This window comes from Chiloscyllium plagiosum, unplaced genomic scaffold, assembly GCF_037043375.1.
Source record: "Chiloscyllium plagiosum isolate Xiang-an unplaced genomic scaffold, Cpla_swu_hap1 HiC_scaffold_13, whole genome shotgun sequence".
Taxonomy (NCBI): Eukaryota; Metazoa; Chordata; class Chondrichthyes; order Orectolobiformes; family Hemiscylliidae; genus Chiloscyllium; species Chiloscyllium plagiosum.
The window spans coordinates 67,925,621-67,953,435 of NW_028270151.1; the positions used below are offsets into that span (position 1 = coordinate 67,925,621).

General features: G+C 39.5%; 1 protein-coding gene and 1 pseudogene across 4 annotated transcripts in view; both read left to right on the forward strand.

The window, feature by feature from the left end:
* Positions 1 to 11,354, forward strand: part of LOC122555832 (period circadian protein homolog 2) — a 92,378-nt gene extending 81,024 nt beyond the window's left edge. For 3 of the 4 annotated variants that reach the window (XM_043702013.2, XM_043702010.2, XM_043702012.2), the window contains one exon: positions 7,826 to 11,354. In XM_043702013.2, coding sequence (XP_043557948.1) covers positions 7,826 to 8,038 — 213 coding nt within the window. In that variant the 3' untranslated portion in view covers positions 8,039 to 11,354. The remainder of the gene's footprint in view (positions 1 to 7,825) is intronic. The other variant, XM_087993702.1, reaches the window with a different exon arrangement.
* Positions 1 to 18,938, forward strand: part of LOC148148332 (uncharacterized) — a 107,746-nt pseudogene extending 88,808 nt beyond the window's left edge.
* Positions 18,939 to 27,815: the final 8,877 nt, after the last annotated feature.

A 27,815-nucleotide genomic window follows, 5' to 3' on the forward strand; every position in this document is an offset into this window, starting at 1 on the left:
CTTGGTTACTGATTCAGATTAAAATTTGCCATCTTTTGCGACTTCCTCTTTTGAAAAGAAAGCACCAGTGAAAAGTAATAACAGATCACCTAACAGACTATATGTGACTGAAAGGATTCAGATGAAAAATTCTAGTTGAGATTTAATGTTGAAAATAAAGATCAGTTTTTAAAATTTAAAGTTGTTGCACGATATGACTTAGTTATACAACATTGAAACAGACCCTTTAGTCCCATCCACCAGCATTTGGCCCATACCCTTCCAGGCCCTTCGTGTTAATGTGCCCATCAAGATGCCTTTTAAATGTTGTAATTGAGCCAGGCATTTACACTTTTGTGGGAAAACAAAACAAACAACAGCTTATTATCCTTGTATGTTTATATGTGGAGTATGTAGTGCCAGTTCCTTAATTGCCTTATCACTGTTCATTTTCAGGAGTTTCAAAATTTACATCTGTAGCAGATGCTGTCATTATTGCCTGGCCTTCCTTCGGGCAATATAAGCATTTCATTGCATGATAGGGAAATGTCCACAACCATTAAAACCAAATAGTGTGGAGGTGGGAAAGTTCTTTCAAAGATATTGATGAAAGGATACAGCAACAACCAACTATGGTTTTTTTTTAATATGATTTAGCCCATTATATGTGCTGAGAAGATTTCTGAAAGTGCTTCACTGGAGTGTTATCAGACAAGACAGATTAGAACAGGTAATCAGAAGCTTGGCCCAAGTGGCAGCTTTCAGGAAGTGACATGGAGGAGAGAGATTGAAATTGCAGAGTTTAGGCCGGTCAATAGGTTGAAAATGGGAATAGGTAAAGAGGTGATAATTGGAGAAGCACAGAGATCCAGGGGTTGCAGAGCTGTAGGACGTTAGAAAAAAAATTGAGCCAGGCATGGAGGGATTTTAATATAAAGATGTGCATTGCTCCTTCAAGGCATTGACTCAACAAGAGCCAATGTTGGTTATTGATGGGTGAATGGTGCAAATTGGGATATGAATCAGGGTACATATAGCAGAGTTTGGGATGAGTGCACATTTCTGGTGAGATGGAGCAGAGAACAATGACATTATGAAGATGAAAATAGGCAGTCTTTTAAGGATATATGTCCCAGTTTTATTTTGTGCAGATGCCAACATTTTCCTGGATGCAGTCCTTTTGATATCCACTGAGAGGTCTTCCCTGTATTTATCTATCTTCAGTGACTTTAAATACCATGTACAGGTTTCTTGACCATATATGAAATGTCTAAACAGTACTCCTTCAAAGACTATAACACCTGAACAGTTGCAGTGATATCTTGAATTCATGTATGGGATCTGAGACCAAATCTTTACTTACATCTGCAGGGAACAGTTTGAGGAAAGGCATTTTTCTTGACAAGTTGATTTTGAAAATGATTGATTTTGAAAATAAATTAGTTTTGATTCTGCCCCAGGAGAATGAGCGCACACCGTTTTACCAAAACACATACGCTTTTATTCACTCATCGGATATGGGTATCATAGTATTTATTCCTCCTCCCTAATCATTCTTGAGGGTGGTGATCAGAAACTTTCTTGAGTTGCTGGCAGTCCATATGGTGTAGGGAGGGAGCTCCAGGAGTTTGACTAAGTGACACTAAAAAAACAGCAAGATAATTTTGGCTCAGAATAGTGTGTGACTTGGAATATTGAGGGGATGGTTTTCCCATGTATCTGTTGCCTTTGCCTTTGCCCTTCTAGATGGTGGAGATCATGGATGCTGTCTAAAAAACTGAGTTGTTGAGGGCATCTTGTACATACACTCTGTCAGTGTGCATCAGTGGTATGATTGTTGGTCAAATGTGTTTCATAGGGCCAGTCAAGTGTGCTGCTTTGTTCTGGATGGTGTTGAGCATTTTGAATGGTGTCAGAATTACACTCATCCAAGCAAGTGGGGTGTATTTCGTCATTCTCCTGATATTTACCTTGTAGATTCTGAACAGGACTTGAAGAGTCAAGAGGTGCTTTTTGACCTGCTCCTTAAAGTCACAGTTTTGAAATGACTGATCCAATTCACTGAACAGTTTCTGGGTGTGAATGATGCAGGGAGAAGCTTTCAGACTGCTAGAAGAGAAGGTTGTGTGTGTCTCTATAGTAAAATACCTGAAACCTTAAGCCAGTTATTTTCTCTCAATTGTAAGCTGATGCCTCAACCAGTAACTAAGAGACTTTATTGTTTGTGATCAATTGCTGTGTGCCTCTTGCAAAGAAGTGAAAGAGCCTGAGAAAGCAAATTGAAGACCAGAAAGCCTTGCAAGTCAACGAGCCCTGCAAACTGGTGTTTTGAACTGTTTCCCAGTTTTCTGCCCTTTCGCCAATAAAACAATTTGTTCATTTCTGTTTTAAGAAGGGGTTAGAAATTCAACTAGTAGGCTTGTATGTTAACAGTTTGTAGCTTTTTACTTGTGCATGTAATTTAGTTGTTTTCTGTTAACTTGATTCCAACAAATGAGTACATCTGGGATGCTGCATGCTTTGATTAAATTATTAACTCTTGTGGCCACCCCAGGGGAAGTATGCCTTGAGAATGAGTTGACTTTTCCAAATGCATGGTAACAAATAAGGGTCTTACTGACAATATTTAACTTAAATGCACAAAAATGGATTGCATCCCATTAATCATGGTGAGTTTTAAGTACTGGGAAACACAGCCATTTATGGGAGTCTTCTCTTTTCCCCTGTCTAACTGATTGTGAATGGAAATGTTTGAGAGCCACTAGTCTGCTCTCTGATAAATATCAACTTCATGTTCTGAAAATGCAGATTTTGCTGGAGTATATTTGTGTTCTAAAGTTAAATGCCAAAATGAATTTTAGTACAGTCTGTAAGGTTTATATAAGAATCCACTTAACATCTGTACGAGGTTATAACTTCTCTTATATTTCATCCTAACCTATATCTAAAGCAGATCTGCTTCTGCTGGTGAATGCATATTTATGTCTGCATTTAGCTTTTCTATTAGCTAGTAATTTTTCAAAGACTGCTTTTAATTATCTTTAGTGGTCACATTCTTGATGTGACATTGATAGATCATGGAAAACATTATTGTAAAACCAACTGCATCCTTCCCACCTGAAGACTATTATAATGTAGAGACAGTGGCATACTGGTATCATCACTGAGCTAGCAACCCACAGCAAATGCTCTGGGGACACTGATTGAATCCCACATAAGCAGATGGTGAAATTTGAACTTAATGAATAAATCTTGATTTAAAAGCTGGTCTAATGGTGAACATGAAACCATTGTCGATTGTTGTAAGAATGCATCTGATTCACTCCTATTTTTAGAGAAGGAATCCTTGCCTGGTCTGGCATATATGTGATTTTAAGTCAACTGCAAAGTCGTTGACTCTTGCATGCCCTCTGAAATGGCTTACCAAGCCACTCAGTTGTTTTTGACTCCTACAAAGATAAAAGATAAACTGGCTAAACTATATGCTGTAGACCAAGACACTGGAAATGACAACAATACAAGTGGCCCTACAAAGTTCTCCTTACTGTTTATGAAAGGTGGTAAGGACAAGCAAGGGAACTATAGACCAGTGAGCCTGACGTCAGTGGTGGGCAAGTTGTTGGAGGGAATACTGAAGGACAGGATGTACATGTATTTGGATAGGCAAGGACTGATTAGGGAATAGTCAACATGGCTTTATGCATGGGAAATCATGTCTCACAAATTTGATTGAGTTTTTTGAAGAAGTAACAAAGAGGATTGATGAGGGCAGAGCGGTAGATGTGATCTATGTGGACTTCAGTAAGGCTTTTGACAAGGTTCCACTTGGGAGACTGATTAGCAAGGTTAGATCTCATGGATTACAGGGAGAACTTGCCGTTCGGATACAGAACTGGCTCAAAGGTAGAGGGTGGTGGTGGAGGGTTGTTTTTCATACTGGAGGCCTGTGACCAGTGGAGTGTAAAAATGTGTTGCTGGAAAAGCGCAGCAGGTCAGGCAGCATCAAAGGAGATGGGGAATCGACGTTTCGGGCATAAGCCCTTCTTCAGGAAATTTCCTGAAGAAGGGCTTATGCCCGAAACGTCGATTCTCCTTCTCCTTTGATGCTGCCTGACCTGCTGCGCTTTTCCAGCAACATTTTAAGCTCTGATCTCCAGCATCTGCAGTCCTCACTTTCTACCAGTGGAGTGTCACAAGGATCGATGCTGGGTCCACTACTTTTCATCATTAATATAAATGATTTTGGATGTGAGCATAAGAGGTATAGTTAGTAAGTTTGCAGATGACACCAAAATTGGAGGTGTAGTCGACAGCGAAGAAGGTTACCTCAGATTACAACAGGATCTTGATCAGATGGGCCAGTGGGCTGAGAAGTGGCAGATGGAGTTTAATTTAGATAAATGTGAGGTGCTGCATTTTGGGAGAGCAAATCTTAGCAGGACGTATACACTTAATGGTAAGGTCCTAGGGAGTGTTGCTGAACAAAGAGACCTTGGAGTGCAGGTTCATAGCTTCTTGAAAGTGGAGTCGCAGGTAGATAAGATAGTGAAGAAGGCATTTGGTATGCTTTCTTTTATTGGTCAGAGTATTGAGTACAGGAGTTGGGAGGTCATGTTGCGGCTGTACAGGACATTGGTTAGACCACTGGAGCACTGCATGCAATTCTGGTCTCCTTCCTATCAGAAAGATGTGAAACTTGAAGGGGTTCAAAAAAGATTTACAAGGATGTTGCCAGGGTTGGAGGATTTGAGCTATAGGGAGAGGCTGAATAGGCTAGAGCTGTTTTCCCTGATGAGGGGCATGGATAGGATAAATAGACAAAGTCTTTTCCCTGGGGTGGGGGAGTCCAGAACTAGACAGCATAGGTTTAGAGTGACAGGGGAAAGATATAAAAGAGATCTAAGGGGCAACTTTTTCACACAGAGGGTTTTACGTGTATGGAATGAGCTGCCAGAGGATGTGGTGGAGGCTAGAACAATTGCAACATTTAAAAGGCATTTGGATGGGTATATGAATAGGAAGGGTTTGGAGGGATATGGGCCAGGTGCTGGCAGGTGGGACTATATTGGGATATCTGGTTGGCATGGATGAGTTGGACCGAAGGGTCTGTTTCCGTGCTGTACATCTCCATGACTCTAGCATTGTTTTGACATATGATTCACCATACACTGGAGTAGTATTAATCTTGCAGCTGCTCCTGAGATTGCAGACTTACTTAGAGTTTTATTATAGTTTTAGATAGATTAGATTTCATACAGTATGGAAACAGGCACTTCCGCCCAACAGATCCACACTGACCCTCTGAAGAGTAAACCACCCAGACACATTCCCAAACCCTATATTTACCCCTGACTAATGCACCTAACACTACGGGCAATTTAGCATGGCCAATTCATCTGACCTGCACATCTTTGGATTGTGGGAGGAAACCAGAGCAAACCCAGAGAAAACCCACGCAGACACTGGGAGAATGTGCAAACTCCACACAGACAATTGCCCGAGGCTGGGATTGAACTCTGATCCTTGGCGCTGTGAGGCAGCAGTGCTAACCACTGTGCCACCATACAATCCCCATTATATTTATACAGTTATTATATTTCACTAATATAAGACTTTTGTAAGTACATGAATAGGGAAAATTGAGGCCCGGAGCAGGCAGGTGGAACTAGTTTAGGTTGGGATTATCCTCTGCTTGGACCAAAGGGTCTGTTTCTGTGCTGGATGACTCTGTCTTGGATAATGCCAGTCCATTATTGTCCTGTACTAACCGCTCGCAGTTGAATACGTATTTAAGTGCCAAAGGAACACTTGGCCCTCCATATTGATGCCATTTAAAGGAACAGTTTTCTGGTATACCAGGAGATACTTTTCATTTACTGTTGCTCTAGGCAAGTTTGTGAAAGTACTGCATATTTTGGAGGAGTCCTGGTGACTTGTTTGATTTAGAATGGACGGTTGCTCCATCCTGACCGAGATGGGAGAGCCATTATCCACTAAAATTTGAAACATTTGTGTGGTTCATGGAAAATGGAACTGCAATGAGGGGAATTTCTACATAGAGCTGAGACAGTGGCCACCAGTCACTACATCTTGATTGTGAGCACAAGTGGAGCTGGGCATTACTTGCATGCTGGAAAGAAATGGGCTCCAACCTCTGCCTGATGCCCTGTGCTGTGTTGGAGGTATTTTCCATCTTCCTTGCCCTTGACATGAAGCTATCCATCAGGCTTCTCGTAAACAAAGGATTTCTGCAAACATGCCCATCAGCGTTCTGTCTGCTCCCCCTAAAAGTCTTTATCTGGGTTTACACTCACTTAAAAATTATTATAGCTCCTCTTCCTGTCTGATTTTTTTATATCATCAACCTTAGAAGTTTTTCTCTCCACAAATCCTCATCTGCCAAATGTTTTCAGTGTTTGCTTTTTAAAATAAAAAATAAATAAAATATTTTGCTTGGTTCCAGAACATACCAAATTTTAACTCGATAAAAAGTGTACCAATATTATATGGGTACCTGGATGTGATTCTGTGAAATCTTCAATCTGATATGCTTGACCTAAAATTTAAAACTTAAAGTTATAATGTCTAATCAGAGATTTGACACCAGTATCACAATCTGTTTTACTTTGGTTATGTGCAAAATTCACCATTTTATACAAAACTTATGGCCATTTCATTGATAAAGATGCTGCAGGCCTAGCTCCACTTTTGTGTGGTAGGATTTCAGCAACATTCAGATTTCTTTTATGTAAGAAAGATCTTAAAAGGCCTTACCTTTTTCAAAATAATTTAAGATTTTACAGGATTATTTATGAATCCTTCTTCATTGTAGCTGGACCAAGTCCTTGAAGACCCTCATTAACCACACTTTGAGATTGTTTTCACCCTGTGGGTTACAGCAGTTAAAGAAAGTGTCTGGCCATCAGCTTCTGAATGGGAAATTAAGGAAGCAGGAAATGCTGATTTAGCCATTGAAAACCCAGATCCTGTGAATAAATAAATAAAAAGATAGGTCTAAAGTAAATCCTCCATTTTGTTTTTATAGAAAATTCAATCAAAAATGCAATAAAGTTATAGTTTCACCCAATTTATTTTAGAGTGCAACTGGTCATATTTCAGGTAGTTTGAGTGGATAAAAATGACTTCACTTTCAGAATTAGATCTGCTTCTGATAGAAATCAAGGGGAGGAAATGCGTATTGATAATTAAAGTAGATTGACTGATTCTAAAACCAACTGTGTTGGATGTTGACAAATAATGGAATATCAGAATACTAAAGAGGTTATTTTACCTATCTACGGAAAAAGAATGGTGCTGATCGAATAGAACTTCATGTGGTTCAGACAGACATAGGATTTTACTACATTGTTTGAGATACAGCCATCCACTTTTCCTGTTGAATCCTTTTAGCATTTAGCTGTGAGATTCAGTCTAACACCACACAGCTGGTAAGTATAAACAACCAGCTCTCCAGCTTTTGAAAACAGACAAGAAAATGAATTATCAGCAAGGCCATAAGGGTTCATTTTCAAACTGGCTGTAAACTTGGTGTCAACAGGCATTTTGGAATCCTGATTATGGAACTAATTTGGGGTTTCGTTTTTTTAAAAAAACTGCCAGATCTCATCAAATTATTGGAAGCGTGTTCTCTTTGAGCATTAGAAAATGAGCAATGACTGGGGGTACCCAGTGGGAGGAGGGGCAAAGAAGACAAAGCATTTTGAAGGGATTTGCTGGTAATCTATTATTCCGTCATATGCTTTAGGTTGATGTTGGAGGTTGCAGAATATGGAATTGCACCAGTCTGATTTTGGTTTTACATTGATTCTAACTCTTGTTAATTTAGGATTTGGCTTGCTGGGAGAAAAATGCATCACAAAGCAACTCGACAATATTCGATGCAGAAATCCATAATCTAGAATTGAATGGGTTGATGGAACCAAACCACAATGTTGGCTATCCACCCTTGAACTTTACAATTGAAGAGCAAAAACGTGCAGAAATAGCAACCTCTAATCTGGAAGTAGCAACAGCCACATTTGGAAACTCTGCAAGTTGAAAGTGTTTTGACTTTGTAAACGAACTTCTACTGAATAGGTATGAACACATAGAACTCGTTTTTGGAGTTTTCAAGAAACTGCATCTCACCTTCAATGAGATGTTCAAGCTTAAGAAAAATGAAGGATTTTATGGAACTATTTTTAAATGGGTGTATTTAATATCATAAATTGTCGCTTCAAGCTGATATCTAAATGTATCTGCACTTTTTAACATGTATTCATGGAGTCTGGTTTTGTTGTACTTGATAGACCTTTAAATATGTATATTGTTAATATGACATTAGGATTTCTGAATGTATCCAGTTTTTTGCTGTTCTAATCATAAATCTGATTTGACAGTCAGTTGTACTTTATGTACTAATTTCATCATGGATAAATATCTTTGTGGAATTTTGTAATCCCTTTTACAAACATGCTGTCTAGCTGTATAAATTTTATAGTGGTATGCAAGGAGCTTTGTTCTATGAATTCAAATATTTTAACAATATTCCAGTGATTGGAAACACTACAAAGACTAGTAACTTGGTGATGACCTATAGAGTAATTGTAGTCTCTGTTAGTATTCAAACAGATCTGTGTACATGGATGTTCAACTGTAGCCTTAAATGGAGTCATCCTAATTTCTGAATGTTGATTGGAATATGCAGCAAGATGGTATTTTTGACATTGAGCCTCATTGAAATGGACTGTCAAAGTATACAACAATTATTTGGAGAAATGAAACTACAACAGCATATTCCAACTCTGGACCAAAGAATTAAACAACGTGCTCAAGAAAGGCTGAAGTAAACCACATTGAAATGTATATGTAACTTATCCAGTCTTTGAAACGATATAACGTGGGACAGACCAGTGCTTCATTAAATTCACTCCTCAGTACTGTGTTGTGGATGTTGTGAAAGACTAACAGTTTTCTTGAGGTATGTTTTTGAGGATGTGTGATATAGGATTTATTCGGCAGTGTCACATACAAGAGGTAGACAACATTTCACCAATTTATAAACTTTTAAACTTTTTTTGAAGAAGTCCTGTTTTCATAAAACATCCTAATTGTCAGCTTTCCTTATGGAAATTTAAACTTTTATGCACAAGTTATCCATTGATGCTAGATATTTTAAAGGTTCTCTCAAATAATGTTTAATGTGATGTGAAGTGTGATAATTTTATGATAGTGTCTACTATTTGCCTTATTTGACACTGGGTAGCAAATTAAGATATAGGTTTCAAATTTATATACTCCTTATTGGGGTTTCCAGGTAGGAATGCTGATATAAGGTAGAATTCCACAGAGTAGTGATCTGTAGGATTTCTGGTGTCCAATAAAGCTAGAAGTTTTACTGTCGTGTGGGCATTATCTCTTGGTCACATAACCAAAACACAGGAATGTGAATTACGCTCTACCACTATTTTATTAGCTGCTATAATCCTTGTGGCCAGTTTACTGACTTCACTTTTTTCCCCTGCCTTCCGTGTGAATTTTTTTTCATTTGAGAAACTGATTTTGCCCAGAATTCTCAAGTTAAAAGTTCCTCTTATTTTCAGTGGCCCCACACAAAAAAATGGTTGGCCTGTGATGCAAAAGATGACAATAAGTTTAATTCTGCAGAGTGATATTTAGAGGCATTGGTAAAGCATGGCTCACCAGTCAAATTGTTTCATGAAATAAATCTCAGCTCCAGTTGTACACTTTATACTGTATAAATTGGATGAACTAAATTTAAGAAAATGTATATTTTTTCCCCTTTTCCTTTCTCTCTTTGTCTATCTGTAAAAGAGAAAGATAATAATACTGTGAAGGAGCATGTTGTGTAGCAAGTGTAAGATTTGGGAATACAAGTCATTCTTATTTTCTTCCTACAGAATGTTTTGGTTTTGAAACTTTATAGCTACATGACGTCCCACAGTCCAAACCAGTAACTTTGCCTGTTAGAATACCATTGATTTTGTAGCGTATGCCACATATTGCTCAATAATTGATATGGTTGAAACATCTTTCCCGGACTAAAAGCTGTTTCCCAGCTTTGCAGATGTTGATCAATAAAAAGCTGCAATTTGGCTTTCTCTTCTGTATCTGTCAGAGTTCATAGCCTGCCTGTTATGTAGCAGTGCCTTATTTCTGTCTGGATTCTCTCCTGAGCTTTTAATGATCAGAAGCGTATACAGGTGTTGAGAATCATAGCCATAAACCTAGGTCCAACACATTACAGTATCACATTTGATCGATTTCAAGCATCATTGGTCTGTCCACAAGTTTCTGAAATACAAAAATGAATTTGCTTATTTAAAATTTACTCTATTTTAAAGATTTGTTAGCACAACTTAATTGAAGGTTTCATATTGTGATGTTAACGCTGTGCCACCTTCCTATTAATGGCTAACAGTGACCAGATTTCTTTGGGCTTGTGAAAAAACAGTAACCTAATCTTATCAATATCAGTTATGTAACAGATCCTTCTGCAAGAGCCCAGTTTGATTTTTAAAATGCTCAATTTTTCTATTTCTATGTGGGATGTCACCTGCACATGAATTGTTATTGCTGAATAAATGATTGCAGAATGTGTGCCGATGGCTTTATTGTAATGTTGGCTGAACTCGACAATACAAAATAGCTTTGACATCATGAGGGTTGGCCATTCACCCAAGAGTTATCATCAACAATGTAAATAGTCCATGGCATAGCTGGACTTGATAACTCGTCCAAGTCAATAAATAAAAATTCCCATAGAGTATAACCAGCCCACTGTTTAACATAAGTTACTCATAAGATATCGCAAGTATGTTTTAGAATTAATTTGCTTCTCTTTAAGTAAGGAAGAAGGCTTAATATTATAACTTGGACATGAATGCATCTTCAACTAAATTCTACAGTAAACTTGTTTTCTTTTTGAACGAGAAAGATCAGAAATTTTTAATTTACACTGTTGTTACCCTTAATCTTTGGGATCTCAGAAATGAATCAGATAATTTCCTAGTAGCATTCTTTAATTCTGGTACTGGCTTCCTTTTCTGTTGGGATCTTTAAAATTTATAGCTCTTCACATCAAATGGAGGGTGATTTTTTTTAAAAAAAAACAATAAACAACTAAATCCGTGAAAATTGACCGACTGCATTGGTTACTGCCATCCAAACCTGTAGCACCAAGCCCCTCAATCTGTTGAAGAATTCAATTAAAAATTGAAAAAGTATATATTTGATCGCTTTTTAATACACTAACGGTTACAATTTGTGTTGCACCCTCATGTTCGTTCTTTTATGTTGAAAACACTTGACTGAGATTTTTTTAAACAAATAAACTATTCCAGTTCAATTTTAAACTGCTGTATTTTTATTTTAATGTATGATAGTGTCGAAATATCATTTGGAATGCCTACAAACATGAAAAAATTGTACATGCAAACTAGACAGCTTTCAGCAGGTCTTGCACAGTGATTTCCTAGTAACTAAATAATTTTACAAGCTGTGTCTTGTCATTAATTTAATAGTTGTGTCTTTCAACCCATCTCATTATCCTTGTCTGTTTTTATTTTTTAACAATTAGTAAATGTTCATCATATTGTTAACACACTTCAGAGTTCAAGATGTCAACAGTAGTTGATGGTAGTTATTTTGTTTGATGAAGCTTTAGGAAAGCTGTGAAAGGAAACCTGTTCTTTGATCAAAGGCCTGTGATCAGTATCATTTACATCTTCATTGAATGTTCTACGCTGAGCCCAAAACTGCAGTGAAAAGTATTATTAATTCTTCTGCACACAGTGTTCTTTTACAATGGAACATTATTCCCAAATATTCAGTGACTATTCTGTACAATTCTTTTTAACTTATCTCCAAAGAAACCACCTAAAGTCAATGTAACTTTTTCCTTGAGGCATATTCCTTGAGTTGAGACTTTTAGCAAAATAAAAGCCCTATTACCATATACATTAAGATTAAAAGGTAAAAATGTCAGTAATGAAGACATCCAAAGCAATAATTTGTCTGTGCACCTTTTGTAATGCTTTTAATGTAGTTGGGGTGGCATGGTGGCTCAGTGGATAGCATTGCTACCTCACAATACCAGGGTCCTAGGTTCAATTCCAGCCTTTTGTGACTGTCTGTGTGGAGTTTGCACATTCTCCCCGTGTCTGCGTGGGTTTCCTCCGAGTGCTCCGGTTTCCTCCCACAGTCCAAAGATGTACAGATTAGGTGAATTGGCCCTTGTTAACTTGCCCATAGTGTTAGGTGCATTAATCAGAGGGGGGTGGGTTGTTCTTTGCAGGGTCGGTGTGGAATTGTTGCGCTAAAGGGCCTGTTTTCACACTGTAGGGAATCGAATCTAATCTAAAAAAATCTATGATTTGGAGATGCTGGTGTTGGACTGGGGTGTACAAAGTTAAAAATCACACAACACCAGGTTATAGTCCAAAAGGTTTAATTGGAAGCACACTCTTTCATCAGGTGGTTGTCTAAAAAATCTAATCTTGGTTGCCTTTCTTGTATAGTTTCCACTTACAACTACTTTTGTAGCTCTATAAATTGTAAATCAAAATTGAGAAAACAAGCCTGTAAGGACTAGTTATGGACACAATTCTGCATTGTGACACAGTTGGAGTATTTAAAAACTGATTGTACTGAACTTACAACTTAATATTCAGATTGAAAACAAATTTTTATCAGGTGGTTCCATGAATGTCTATGGTAGCAACTGTTCATTATTTCAAAATGGCTTTAGGAAATACTTCAATCCATGGTTCAGTCATTCCTTTTGTTATCTGAAGAAACCACTCTATGGTAAGAGATTATCTCATTTTCAGCTGGCAAGATTAATCATTGGTTATATTTGCTATATGGTCCACTTTATTAACAGTCACATAAATCAGTGACCCAGTTCTAGTCCTCATGTATATAATATAATTCTATTCACTGAGCACTTTGTACCAATTATGAAGATATAAGAGCAAACAAGCTATATTGCAAGACTATAAACAGTTGTACTTACGACTTCCTGGATCTTTCTGCATCATGCCGTTTCAGAAATATTGCAGATGCCACAAGTCAATGCCTAAACCTTTAAATATTTTCTACCAATAGTTGGCAAACACTATTGAAAATAACGTGTCTTCAATCATCCATACCATTCCAAGACCTCATGTGCATGGGTTCATGTTCCCTTCCATTATTTGGGAATTATTGAGCCTTTGTTTATAACAATTGCACCTTTCTCATCCTCATTGTTACTATCTAATCCATCTTATTTCATCCCACTTCCAGTAATGTCTTCTGATTTAAGCTACTGATTTTAAGCATAAACCTCTCATTTTCTTTGCCTTTCAAAACCTTACCCTTACACATTCCTCCTTTCAGATGTACAAGGATTTCAATTTGTCCAGTCACGAGAGGAACAGCAAAAAGTAAGGATAATGACACATGATCATTCAATTTACACCAGCAAGCATCGGCCCAGAGCCACATGCTTTACACAGAAGGAAGCATTGACATGGGATGTGGGAAGTGGTGAGACACTGGCCAAAGAATGCGTTCCAGCCAAGGCAGGAAACAAGGATAACACCTTTGTCCTCTCCTTCATATTTCAGCTTCTCAACTATTTTCCAAATATCTGGTGACAGGTACTGTGCCCTCAGGTCTACCATGCAACAAGCTACCATGAAGTTTGACATAATCTCTGCTAAATATTGCAGGATTCTTCCAGAGTAGTCCAGGCAGCTGAAGTGCTTCTTCTACAGCAATCATCTGTTATATCATACTTTGTATGGTAGCATGGCTTGGAGTGCCTGCACCACTATGGAAGGTTTCTGTAATACTAGCAGAGATGATGTCAAGATTAGTAATAATTTGTTGCATGGTGGACATGAGGGTCTGATACTTGATAACACGGTTTTTCTATATGTGCATGCCATGCAGTTGGGTGTGAGTTGTGTGGTTGAGTTTTGTGCTTTGTCAACAAAAGATAGGCCTTGTCACCCAGTCGGCACTCATTTTAGCTGTGCTGATCCAAGTGCATTTGACACAGCAGACTGATGCAGAATTTTGGCAGCATGACTACAACCAAAGCAGCAAGTGCGAACATGCCTCATTTGCTGTCTGTACTCAGTTGGATGAATTGGAGCAGGAGTCAGCCAAATAGACTGTCAAGTATGCTCAGCTACTTAATAAAGGTGAACCTTGGCCTCAATACCAGTTCCACATTAAAGCTCCATTTTTCCTAGTACCCTTAGGGTTCAGCAATCTATTGATTCCAGCCTAACCAAGCATCCATAACTCAATGCGATAAAGAATTCCAAAAATTCAGGCAACCGCATGTTCAAGGATTTTAGTAAAGAAGGGGAGGCTGTTGTTGGGGCCATAGTTTGCAAAGACAGAGGAGTCACAAGTTGTGTCATTAACAAGTACCATTGACAGATTGAAAGGGGAAGTGTCAGTACCTGACCTGAGGATATTGTTGACAATGTCAGCTAACATGGGCCAAGTAGAGAAGTTGGATAGTTAGCAACCTCATCGAAATTGGATCAAGGAAGTAGAAATATGACCCTTGTGGATAAGGTGATAAGAAACAAGCAGATAGAGAGTCTGGAGAAAGGTGCAAGTACAGAACTAAGATGGGGGACCCTTAGAGGAAATTTGTTGTGATGAACTCGAGAAAAAAGCAGCCTCAATTCCTGCAACAAAGAATCTTGCAGGAGTTGATGAGAACCACCCAATAAACTGTCATGACCCTGGACAAAGTATTCAGTTAAGACTCAATGCCTCTCAGCGTCATCACAACTTTTATGAGTCTTCATTAGATTTATTTGTGTTTTATGACATCTCATTTCCTTAGGCAATGCTGACTTTCCTCCAAAACAAGTTCCACTGACCATGATAAACAGTGTTAATTTGGATCACAGGTATAGCACTGGTTTTTAATTCAGTCTGAAAAATTATAGGGTTAAATTTCCATATGGTTTTATACATAATTTCATATTATAGATAAATTCAATTATTATCATGGTAGATCATAATGATAGACAATTATGTAGTCTGTAGTTTAATAATATAACAGAATTTGAATAACCCTACATATATTGAAGCTGTTTTTGTTTGTTTTGATCCATTACATAATTAATTTTGATCTTCAAGAAAACACGAATAAATGATTTTCCACTTAGGGATGGGTATAATACTAAAACTATCAATACAGCTTGGTGGCACTAAGCATTTGACTGGATAATAAGCTTGGCTGTGTGTGTGCAGACTCCCATAAATTTTTATAACAGACTTCTTTAGTCTGATTTCAATGTGAATAGGGCCTCTTTCTCCTGGTACTTCTTTTCTGATTAATGTGGCAATTAGCCAAACGATCAGGTTTTTCCCATTAGGCTGATGTCAGCATCTTTGTCACTCGCTCTTCAGAACTGTCATGGGTCAATAGAGTCAAAAGCCTTCAAATGTTCAGCAAGTCACTGACCACATATATACAGAATAGAATGGTCTTTGTGGCCTGCTTTTCGGTTTCGAAAAATTAGTGTATTCTTTAAAGGAATTTATTTTTCAGTAGATAACATATTCAAAATGAGATAATTTCTCATGAATATGATTGATGGAATGATATTAAGAATGCATTTTTGTACATTGTGTTATAGTATTTCAATAAATGTAACAAATGCAAAAATCAATTTCACAGGGGAAAGCAGCTTTAAGGGATATATACTTTAACAAGGAGCACTTGTAATTGCTGGAGCATAAAGTTAATATGTTGTGTCTTTTATAGCATTTTTAAACATGAAATTGGAAACAAAATGGGATCCATGAACTCTGCTTTTATAGCTGTTTTACAGATTGCTGCATTTTGCAATGCTGGTGTATTTTACTTGAGTTAATCTGAATTTCAGAATGTAGCACCCCCAATTGTGGTGAATTAATAGCTTTTGAATTGGATTTTATACTTTAACACACATACAAGTAATAAGCTGATTATTCAACACAAATAAATAATAAAGAGTCCATATAAATACTCTGCAAAAGAATTGGTGGTGTTGTTTGGCTCCGCATGATTAACACCATCAGCCTGGGGTCCAATCCCTGTTCTGGCTGACATGGACTCAGGTCTGCCTTCTCGCCTCACCCTATCTTTGGTTTATAAACAGCCATAGTACTCAACTGTGTTTCAGCAAATAATTGCCACTGGGAGAGAACTGAAAAAGGTAAGTGTCTTTTACATATTGTGTAAGAGTAATCCATGCTGTAATACAAACATAGGGAAAAGTCATGCAACAGCACAAATCACAATTTCCACATAGGGCAACTCGTATATTTGTGACAATATAATTTTACCCACAATATTTAAAGCATATTGCAATCTCACAGAATTGTAATTATTTAACCTGCATTCTAACGAAGTATTAACTGGATTAATCATTAAATAGATCAACAACATACCTGAAACTGCAGTAGATACTGGTACAAAATGAGGGTTTTATCAGCCAGGCATTTTATTATCTGTAACAAATGTAATTTTAACAAACGTTGTGTTACAATTAGCAATTTAAAAAGTTTATCTTTTCTTGAAAAAAATGTTTTCTTCAAAGGCTTCCAAGACCTTTTATTTAGATAAGAACAATCGAGTATCTGTAACTGTCTTATGAATTAATTCACTTTGCCTCTTATGAAATTTTCACCTTTTCTAGTTCTTTGAGAGAAAGTGAGATTCCTGACACAGGTGGTGAAGAAACAATCGCTTGAGTCGACAGGAACATGTTAAATCCTGGTTATTAACAAAGCAGCAATGAGGAGGCGTAAACATGTCTGTGAAAATGGGATCTTTTGAAATATATGTTCTAAATAGCTGAACAGGGCAAGCAAAACTCTCAGCTTTCATGTTTGAAAGCATACTGTATCATCATTTTTCCAACAAAGGAGCCAGCCAAGACAAAACTACTGTAAGTATCCCTGACAGCTCAAACTCCTACCTCAAGTGACCCAGGATGAAATAGTTGGCCAAGGGGATAGATGAACTGAGAATTCTAATGTTCTTACAATTAAAGAATAGTATCTTATCATTAATATCTGGTCTTTGAATTTAAGCGACATGATTTCAATCTGATTTTTAGTCTTCGTGTATTTTCTTGTTTGGGATAATAAGATCACTCTTCAGGGATTTATGCATGTTCTCCAGTGTAAACAGTACTTATGGTGCTTTTCCAAGTTTTGTACAGCTTTTCTACCAGAGCTAAGATGGACATCCCAAAGCTGAATTTACTCAGGCCTCTCCTAATCATAATCAATAACTTTTAGCTGAAGAGCTTCGCAAATGACACTGTGCTCCATTTCTAGTGGTCCACCTGTCATCTGAAGTTTTACAATGGATAATTAGGAGAATCCTTGTTCACCACCATGAAAGTGAGAGGACGTTTGTATTCATTGTTTTCAGATTATCACTTGACTATCTTTTAAAGGAAGATATCAACAGGATTTTCTTGGAGATAGGGTTGGTTTTGAGGCAATATACCTGGTGACAGGAGATCAGAGCTAATTGCATGCCTTTCTTGGCAATCAGACAGTTGGTCCCCAGGGAGGTTGATAATATTTACATTCATCAGCAAATATGACTCACAAGGAAAATCAAGATATGGAGATGCTGATGTTGGACTGGGGTGTACAAAGTTAAAAATCACACAACACCAGGTTATAGTCCAGCAGGTTTAATTGGAAGCACTAGCTTTTGGAGTGCTGCTCCTTCATCAGGTGGTTATGGAATATAAGACTGCAAGACACAGAATTTATAGCAAAAGTTTGCAGTGTGATGTAACTGAAATTAAGTATATGTGTGAGTGTATGAGAGAGGGTCTGAGTGTGTGTCTCTGTGTGTGTGTGTATGGTGCCAATCTCCAAGCACCGTCCTACAACTCATCCGCTTTATCCTCCAACACAACGTCTTCACCTTTGACAACCAGATCTTTATCCAGACACATGGAACAGCAATGGGGACCAAATTTGCACCCCAATATGCCAACATTTTCATGCACAGATTCAAAGAAGACGTCTTCTCTACATAGAACTTGCAACCAATACTACACACCAGGTGTATTGACATTTTCTTCCTCTGGACCCATGGAGAGGAGTCACTGAAACAACTACACAGTGATATCAACATGTTTCATCCCACCATCAAACTCACCATGGACTACTCTTTACTATTTGTCTCATTCTTGGACAGGCACACCCCCATCAACGATGGGCATGTCAGCACCTTACTCTACTGCAAACCCACAGATAACCTCATTATGCTACACTCCTCCAGTTTCCACCCGAAACATATTAAAACAGCCATTCCCTATGGACAAGCCCGACACAGACACAGGATCTGTTCAGATGAGGAGGAACGTGATGGGCACTTGGAAGTACTCAGGGATGCCCTCATAAGAACAGGCTATGATACTCAACTCATCGACTGCCAGTTCCGATGTGCCACAGCGAGGAACCGTAATGACCTCCTCAGGAGACAGACATGAGCTGCAACCGACAGGGTACCCTTTGTTGTCCAGTACTTCCCAGGAGCCAAGAAACTACGCCATGTTCTTCGCAGCCTGAAACACATTATCAATGAGGATGAGCACCTCACCAAAACCTTCCCCACACCTCCACATCTCACCTTTAAACAACCACCAAACCTCAAAAGATCATTGTTCATAGCAAACTGCCTGGCTTTCAGGACAATACTATACAACCTTGTCACGGCAGACACTGCAAGACGTGTCAGAATGTCGACACGGATACCAACATTTCACGTGGAGACACCTCCCACCATGTACTTGGCAAGTACTCATGCAACTCAGCCAACGTTGTCTATCTCAAACGCTGCAGGCAAGGAGGCCCTGAGACATGGTACACTGGCAAGACCAAACAGAGGCTACGACAGTGGATGAATGGACACCGCAGAACAATCAATAGACAGGAGTGTTCCCTCCCAATCACTGAACACTTCAGCAGTCTGGGACATTCGACCTCGGGCCATTAAAGGTGACCCTATTGCTCCATACACACACAGACACACTTACACACAAACACACAGACCCTCTCTCATACACTCAAACATATACTCCCACGCACACCCTGTCACAGACTTAAACCCCTTTACACTCACACTCACACACATACACAGACCCTTTCACAGGCACTCATAATCACCACCCCCCCACCCCCCCCCCCCCACACACACACACACAAACCCACATGCACACCAATACATATAAGTTTTTGGGGTGAATTTGTACTTGCAGAATTACATTTTACTTTGCTCAAAAACTGCACGAATCCATGTAAGATTATGCAAATCCATTTTTTAGATTAGAATCAGTCTGACACAGACAGCCTCACTGGGAGTTAACACCTTCATTACCTTATCGGGGTCGACATGACACCATGGTAAAATATTTAAATGGTGTCTGGCTGGTATATTAAAATATCATTGAAAGCAAATATTTTTCCACCTCTGTTGACTTACTTTGTCTCATCTCCTAAAAGTGGGCAATCCTTGTTAAGTTCCTTCCAATTGCCATCAATTATCAGCCACCTATAACCAAAGACAAGTGTATTCATATTCTCACCAACCTAATCGCCAAGAAAAACTTTCACTAGCAGTTGCTGAACAGTAACCAGCAGCTGGAACCCTCTCTGAGGGGTCAAGGTTCCAATTGTAGAGCTTCAGCCACAGTCTCAGTTGATGTCAGGTGATTTAACACAAATGGAGATTGTACCTGAAACACACTGCATAAACTCCCTTTGCCAAAGCGGGGCCATGGCAGTGAACTTTAATCCATTTTGGAATCCTATTAATTAATTAAACTTACATTTTCCCATCTAGTTATAAGTTCAACAGCACCGTGAAATTAATTTACCATCTAATTACTCGACCTCAACTGAGGTTTGGAGGTATATGGGCCAAGTGCAGACAAATGGGACTAGTTTAGTTTGAGAAATCTGGTTGCCATGGATGAGTTGGACAAAGGATTTGTTTCCATGACACTATGACTCTATGTTCTTTGATCACTCAGCAGTGATGATTTCACAGATCAATAATCCTGTCTGAATTTCAGCACAACAAGGAAAAGGATGACACAGATAGTAAGATCTTGACTTTGAATCCCCACATGGACCAGAAAGTAACCAGACATGAGGAATCACATTGTCGGTCTATGTGCTGTTTTCCTGGCTCTATCTTCCCTGCATGCCATATTTTGTGTAGCCATTTAAACCATTTTGTGTTGTATTATGGCTGACTGGAATTTTCCAGCATCAGCATAGGGGGCCATAAATCTACACTGCCTTATAGGCCTTCCTGTTGGTCTGGGTTTAGCAGCAGCTGGTGGCAGCCATATAAATAATCTCTCCCATCACAGCGGTTAACCTGGTTGCAAATGCTACTTTTTAATTATAAATTTAAATAAACATTAGAGGGAAGGCACTTCCCTGAACTCAACCTACACTCTCACATGGGAAAATTGCATTGAGTCAATTCCTTCACACAATATGTCCTTCCAATTTACATTTTTTTAGATTAGATTACATTACAGTATGGGAAAAGGCCCTTCGGCCCAACAAGTCCACACCGCCCCGCCGAAGCGCAATCCACCCATAACCCTACATTTACCCGTAACCTAACACTACGGGCAATTTAGCATGGCCAATTCACCTGACCTGCACATCTTTGGACTGTGGGAGGAAACCGGAGCACCCGGAGGAAACCCACGCAGACACGGGGAGAACGTGCAAACTCCACTTTAAGCCTGACTACAACAGAACATATCGTGAATACTAATAGATACTTGTGATCTAATGTTTTGGAAAATTATAATGATCTGAGTTCTTTTGTGGTTTACAATTTCTGATGTGTAATGGTTTGAAGTTTTTTTATTCTATTGTCATCTTTTCTGGATTAGTATTTTGAAAGTGACAGTAACAGAAAGATGATGAATTGTGTATTTACTATGATTTTATGCTTTTATTCCTGTCAATATGTTCAACGTAATTTGGTTGAGAAATATTTCACCAGATAAATCAGAGGTAGGATCCAAAAACAAATGAACATTGACAAAAAGAAAATATGTAAAAGTGAGGGGTAGAAAAATAATATAATAGAAATAAATGGATGCTGAGCCATGCTGGGAGAGTTGAGATAGATAACTGAAAGGTTGGGTTTTTAAAAAGTTTGTAAAGATGGAAAATGAAATTGAGGTAAAAGGGATCAGGGACTAACATTTCATCCACTAATGATGTGGGAAAGGGAGAATAAAATGTGGAAAAAGCAAGAGTTAGCATATCAAGGGTTTTGGAGAATAGGGATAAATATGCCTGGTTAACATTTTAGAAATATGATTAGACAAAGGTTTGGTAAACCATGAACACACAACCTAATATAATCAAATAGCATGAAGTAACATTAATATATTAAATTGAGATTTTTTTTTAACCAATAAATGCTTTGTGGAAGATATAGTCAGCAGTTCCACACAATTATTTAGTGGCCTTGCAAATTGCACAGTCAGGCGCAAGGTTTTTGATGATTTGATATCAATGTGAAAAGTTTCAAAAAGACACAATTGGGTTGCGTGCAAATTGGTTGTAAGAGACAATCATTTTGGGATTTCACATCTGACTGCTAGACAATGCATTTTGCAGGAGGCTGTTGTTGGTGAACATGTCTACTGTTTTTCAGAATGATAGAGTTGAGAACTTACTTCTCCCAAAGAGTCATGAATCTATGGAATTTACTACTGCAGGGTATGGTGGTTGCTAATACATTGTTGAAATTTGATTAGGAGGTAGACAGATTTTTAATTAGTGTTATGGGGAGCAGGCAGCCTTGAGACTAACCATGATCATATCAAATGGCAGAGCAGAATTGAGGAGCTAAATTGCCTTTTCTGCTCCCAGTTCTTATGTTCTTATCATGAAAATATAGACTAGGGTGGGATCCAAAATGGCGGCGATCTGAACGGTCTGCTTTGCTGCGCTCTGCACCACAGCACTAGCAAAGAAGTGCTTTACCCACCCCACTCAAACCATTTCACTAAATTTCAACGTTGAAAAAGTTATAGAATCTCTATTAATCCCCGCTTTTGCCGAGTGGAAATGACAAAACACGGAAAAGAATCAAGTCCCAACACCTAGGGCACCCGCTGGAGATGCCTAATTCATCCGTGGCCACAACCATTGTCCGCCCCACCTCCACCTCCACCAAATAAATGGAGCCGATTACTTACCACGCACTTGACGCAGAGCTCGCAAAGTTGCACAAAAAGCTCTAAGATAAGATCGAAGAAAAGTTTAACAATAAGTTGAATCCACTCTATGCCATAACTCAAAAGCATGATCAGCAGCTTGAAAACTGCAGATGGGGTGGAGATGGGGAAGAGAGCAGATGGGGTGGAGATGGGGAAGAGAGCAGATGGGGTGGAGATGGGGAAGAGAGCAGATCGGGTGGAGATGGGGAAGAGAGCAGATCGGGTGGAGATGGGGAAGAGAGCAGATGGGGTCGAGATGGGGAAGAGAGCAGATGGGGTGGAGATGGGGAAGAGAGCAGATCGGGTGGAGATGGGAAAGAGAGCAGATCGGGTGGAGATGGGGAAGAGAGCAGATGGGGTGGAGATGGGGAAGAGAACAGATGGGGTCGAGATGGGGAAGAGAGCAGATGGGGTGGAGATGGGGAAGAGAGCAGATGGGGTGGAGATGGGGAAGAGAGCAGATGGGGTCGAGCGCGCACCACAATGGCAGAGACCGCGATTGATTCCATCTAAAGATTGGATCCAAGCCCTTGAAAAGCAAATCTGTAATTTAATTGATCAAGCTGACAATCTCGAGATTAGGGGCAGGAGGAAAAATGTCCTTATTGTTGGTCTGTTGAAGGGGATAGAGGGCAGTCGGCCAGTGAAATTTTTCAAAAACTGGCTGCCATGATTCCTTAGAATCAAAAGGGGGCAGGTGAAAATTGAAAGAGCTCATCGGGTTATGGCACAAAGGTCAGGTTTGGACCAGCGCCCCCACCCTGTCCTCATGGGTTTCATAGCTAAGGGGACAAGCAAAGAGTCATGGAAGCCTCCAGAACCCAGGAGAAAGATCCAAAAGCTTTAGTTCATGAGGGCTCCGGGATCATGTGTTTTTTCAGGACTTCTCAGTGGCGGTGATCGGAAGAGAAAATCTTTTGATGATATCAAGAAAAGACTATGGGATCCCAGGATTCAGTGCTTTTTAAGGTACCCAGCTTCGGTTTGCTTTCAATGTATTAGCAACCACCATACCCTGCAGTAGTAAATTCCATAGATTCATTCGACACTCCAGAGAAAGCAGAAAACTTTGTGGACACTTTAAATTAGACTGGATGATTTAATAGATACTGATAATGATTTATTTTGTTTTCAAAGAAAGCCTTGCTGGGTTTTTTTGTGGTACTAACCAGCGCTACATTATACTCACTTTTAATTACTTTGTTAACGCTATTATTCTTTCTCTTTGTACTTGTGTCTGTGGTGCGGCTCTAGCTGGAAGGAGTTAGGAAGGTGTTTGTGATGGCTAGATGCCTATCTACGGGCAGTTCAAGCCCGGTTTTTGTATTCAATTTCCCTGGTTGCCATATTGGCAATGGGGAGAAGACAAAGGTTTTGGATGTGTAGGTGCCCCCTTTCGGCGGGTGGGGGGGGGCGGGGTAAGTTACCCTATTCAGCGCAATTGCCGCTTTGTATTTTGTTTTGTTTTTTGGTTCTTGTTGTACATAGTTATTGAAAGTTTTGAAGATTTGTTAGTTTTAGTTGTTTGAGTTTGTGCTATTTTTATGTTTTGTGGATTTGCTTTCATCGAGGCTCAGGGATTTGTGATTCAGATTCTTCCTCTCTGGAGTCCAAATGTTGCTGCAGATTGTTATGGCTAATGACATGCTTAAATGGTGTACCTGGAACATCAAGGGAAGCCGCTCGCCAGTCAAGAGAAGAAAGGTACTTTCCAGTCTTAAAAGGGATATGGTGGATATTGCCCAACTGCAGGAGATGCACCTCGATGATGAGGAATATTTGAAATGACAATAGAGTGGGGTTGATCGAGTTTACTTCTCATCTTTTAATACTAGGAGTAGGGGAGTGGCCATACTTCTTAAGAAGAACCTCCCATTTAAGTTACTGGATTGTATTAAAGACATGAACAAGAGGTTCAGAATCTTCAAAGCCACAATATGTGGAGAAGAATACAGTATTTTAAATGTTTACTGTCCCCCAACCCACCCCTTTAAATTTCTGGTAGATGCATTTTCCAAAGTGATTAATCTTTCGTTGCAGTACATTATTAAAGAGGGAAATTTTAGCTGTCTTATGGATCCCACAGTAGACAGAATGCCTAAAAGCTCCCCCAATGCCTTCTTTACAATCAAAACAATTAGTGAATCTATGTGCAGAACTAGGACTGGAGAATCTCTGGAGGCGTATCAACCCCACAGGCAGGGATATTATGTTCTTCTCCAAATTACCCAGGTGCCACACCAGGATTGATCTCTTCTAGCCCCCACAGCACTTCTGGATTCAGTGGCATCCTGTACAATTGGGAATATTACCATCTCTGATCACGCAGCAGTATACTTATTAGTTAAGATTAAGGGCAAAATAACAGCTTCGGGACACTGGTGAATGGATCCCTTCATTCTTAAGAGTAGAAGTTCATTGAGTATTTCTCCAATGAATTCAGAGCTTTCCTAGACATTAATTCAGACTCGGCCAGTAACCCATCCATCCTCTGGAAAACTGCTAGAGCTTATGCCAGGGGGTAATTATTTCCTACTGGACCAGTAAGAGGCAAAAGAAGGGAGAGCAGCAATGCTTGCTTGAAACACAGTTGAAGGCATACTTTAATAGACACTCGGTGGCTAAGCTACAGAGGGTCACCGCACTTTGATCTACACTGAAGCCCATGCTCACATGGACAGCCAAGAAGGAACTCCCTTTTGCAAAACAACGGTTGTTTGAGCATAGTGATAAACTAGGTCAGTACTTAGTACATCTTGCCAGGAAAAAAAGCATGCCCCCCCCCCCCCCCCCCCCCCCCCCACCAAGCCATTACCTCAATTAGGGAAGGGACTGGAACCCTTAGCTGCGATTCTAAAAAGATTAATGCAGCGTTTTGGAGATTTTACTCCATATTATATCAGGCTGAATGATGTGAGGATGGGCAGGTTAAGATGGAGGTTTTTTTTCAAGAACCTGGATCTTCCAGGTATAATCCCCAAACAAGAGTCTTTCCTTAATGCCCCTTTATCATTGCAGGAGGCTGTGAAGCAGCTTCAGAGTGGAAAGGCATCCAGTCCTGATGGACTTCCCAGTGAATTTTATAAAGAATTTATAAACGTACTGTCAGAACCGATGCTTAACATGTTCAATCACTCATACAGTCATGACCACCTCCCACCATCTTTAAGAGAGGCTAACATCTCCCTTATTCTTAAGAAAGGGAAGATTCCAGAAGACTGTGAGACCTATAGGTCCACCTCACTTTTAAATGTTGATTTCAAAATCCTTTCTAAGACTCTTGCACTAAGGTTGGAAACTGTGCTGCCTTCTATTGTCAAAGAGGACCAGACAGGCTTTATAAAGGTCCACAGATCTTCCAACAATGTTAAGAGACTACTCAACATGATCCAAGCTTGCCAACAACAAGCTGTACAGGGATTAGTGATCTCTCTAGATGCAGTGAAGGCATCGGGTTGAGAGGCCATACCTCTTCTATACTCTAGAACCGTTTGGCTTAGGCAAAGCCTTTGTGAGGTGGGTAAAAGACCTTTATGGCTATCCTCTGGCCACAGTTCTCACAATGGTGTGCAATCAAGTAATTTTAGTATCCACAGGGGCAGTCGATTAGGCTGTCCTCTCTCACCATTGCTTTTTACATTGGTGATTGAGCCGCTGGCAAAGGCCACTCTTTGGGACCCCAACATATTTCCCTTGGAAAGGGAACGTTATAAGAGATAGGATTTATAATCATTGAGAGAGGAATAAGTTGATTAGGGATAGTCAACACAGTTTTGTGAAGGGTAGGTCGTGCCTCACAAACCTTATTGAGTTCATTGAGAAGGTGACCAAACAGGTGAATGAGGGTAAAGCAGTTGATGTGGTGTATATGGATTTCAGTAAGGCATTCGATAAGGTTCCCCATGGTAGGCTATTGCATAAAATATGGAGACATGGGATTGAGGGTGATTTAGCAGTTTGGATCAGAACTTAGCGAGCTGAAAGAAGACAGAGAGTGGTTGTTCATAGAAAATATTCATCCTGGAGTTCAGTTACCAGTGCAGTACCATAAGGATCTGTTTTGGGTCCACTGTTGTTTGTCATTTTCATAAAAGACCTGGATGAGGGCACATTTGCAGATGACACTAAGGTGAGTGGAGTTGTGGATAGTGACGAAGGATGTTGTCGGTTATAGGGAGACATAGATAAGCTGCAGAACTTGGCTGAGAGGTGGCAAATGGAATTTAATGCGGAAAAGTGTGAGGTGATTCACTTTGGAAGGAGTAACAGGAATACAGAGTGCTGGACAGAGTGCTGGTAAGATTCTTGGTAGTGTAGATGAGCAGAGAGATCTCAGTGTCCAAGTACATAGATCCTTGAAAGTTGCCACCCAGATTGATAGGGTTGTTAAGAAGGCATACAGTGTGTTAGCTTTTATTGGTAGAGGGACTGAGTTTCGGAGCCACGAGGTCATGCTGCATCTGTACAAATCTCTGGTGGAACCACATTTGGATTATTGCGTTCTGGTCACCGCATTATAGGAAGGATGTGGAAACTTTGGAAAGGGTTCAGAGGAGATTTACTAGGATGTTGCCTGGTATGGAGGGAAGGTCTTACGAGGAAAGACTGAGGGGCTTGAGGCTGTTTTCGTTAGAGAGAAGAAGGTTGAGAGGTGACTTAATTGAGACATATAAGATAATCCGAGGGTTAAATAGGTTGGACAGTGAAAGCCTTTTTCCTCGGATGGTGATGGCTAGCATGAGTGGTCATAGCTTTAAATTGAGGGGTGAGAGATATAGGACAGATATCAGAGGTAGTTTCTTTACTCAGAGAGTAGCAGTGGTGTGGAACACACTGCCTGCAACAGTAGTAGACTCACCAACTTTAAGGGCATTTAAATGGTCATTGGATAGGCATAAGGACGAGAATGGAATAGTGTAGGTTAGATGGGTTTCAGATTGGTTCCACATGTCGGCACAACATCGAGGGCCGAAGGGCCTGTACTGTGCTGTAATGTTCAATGTTCTATGTTCCACATCTGCCCCAGAAGTGGAATTAAAATCACGCAAGATCACATTGTACGTAGATGATGTCCTTATCTTTCTGTCAAACCCAATAGTTTCGGTATCTTATCTGATACAAGTAATTAATTCATTTGGCGCCTTTTTGGGATACAAGGTCAATTTTACAAAATCGGAGACAATGCCCATGGGGGATCTCCGAAAAATACTTGATGTCAAGGGCAAATTTCGATTTCCTTTTAAGTGGTCACGGGAGGGTTTCCTTTACAGTATTTAGGTATATTTATCATTCCCATCTCTGATCAGTTATTTAAGGCTAACTTTGCCCACTTATTTGACAAAATCAAACAGGACCTGCGAAGATGGGAGGTGCTTATATATATCTTGGCTAGGCCGGATAGCCCTTATTAAAATGAATATCCTCCCTCGCCTCTTATACCTTATGCGAGTGCTTTCTTTGATCTTCATTAGACAAACATTCAGGAGACTGAATGGTTGGTTCAGCTCTTTCACCTGGCAC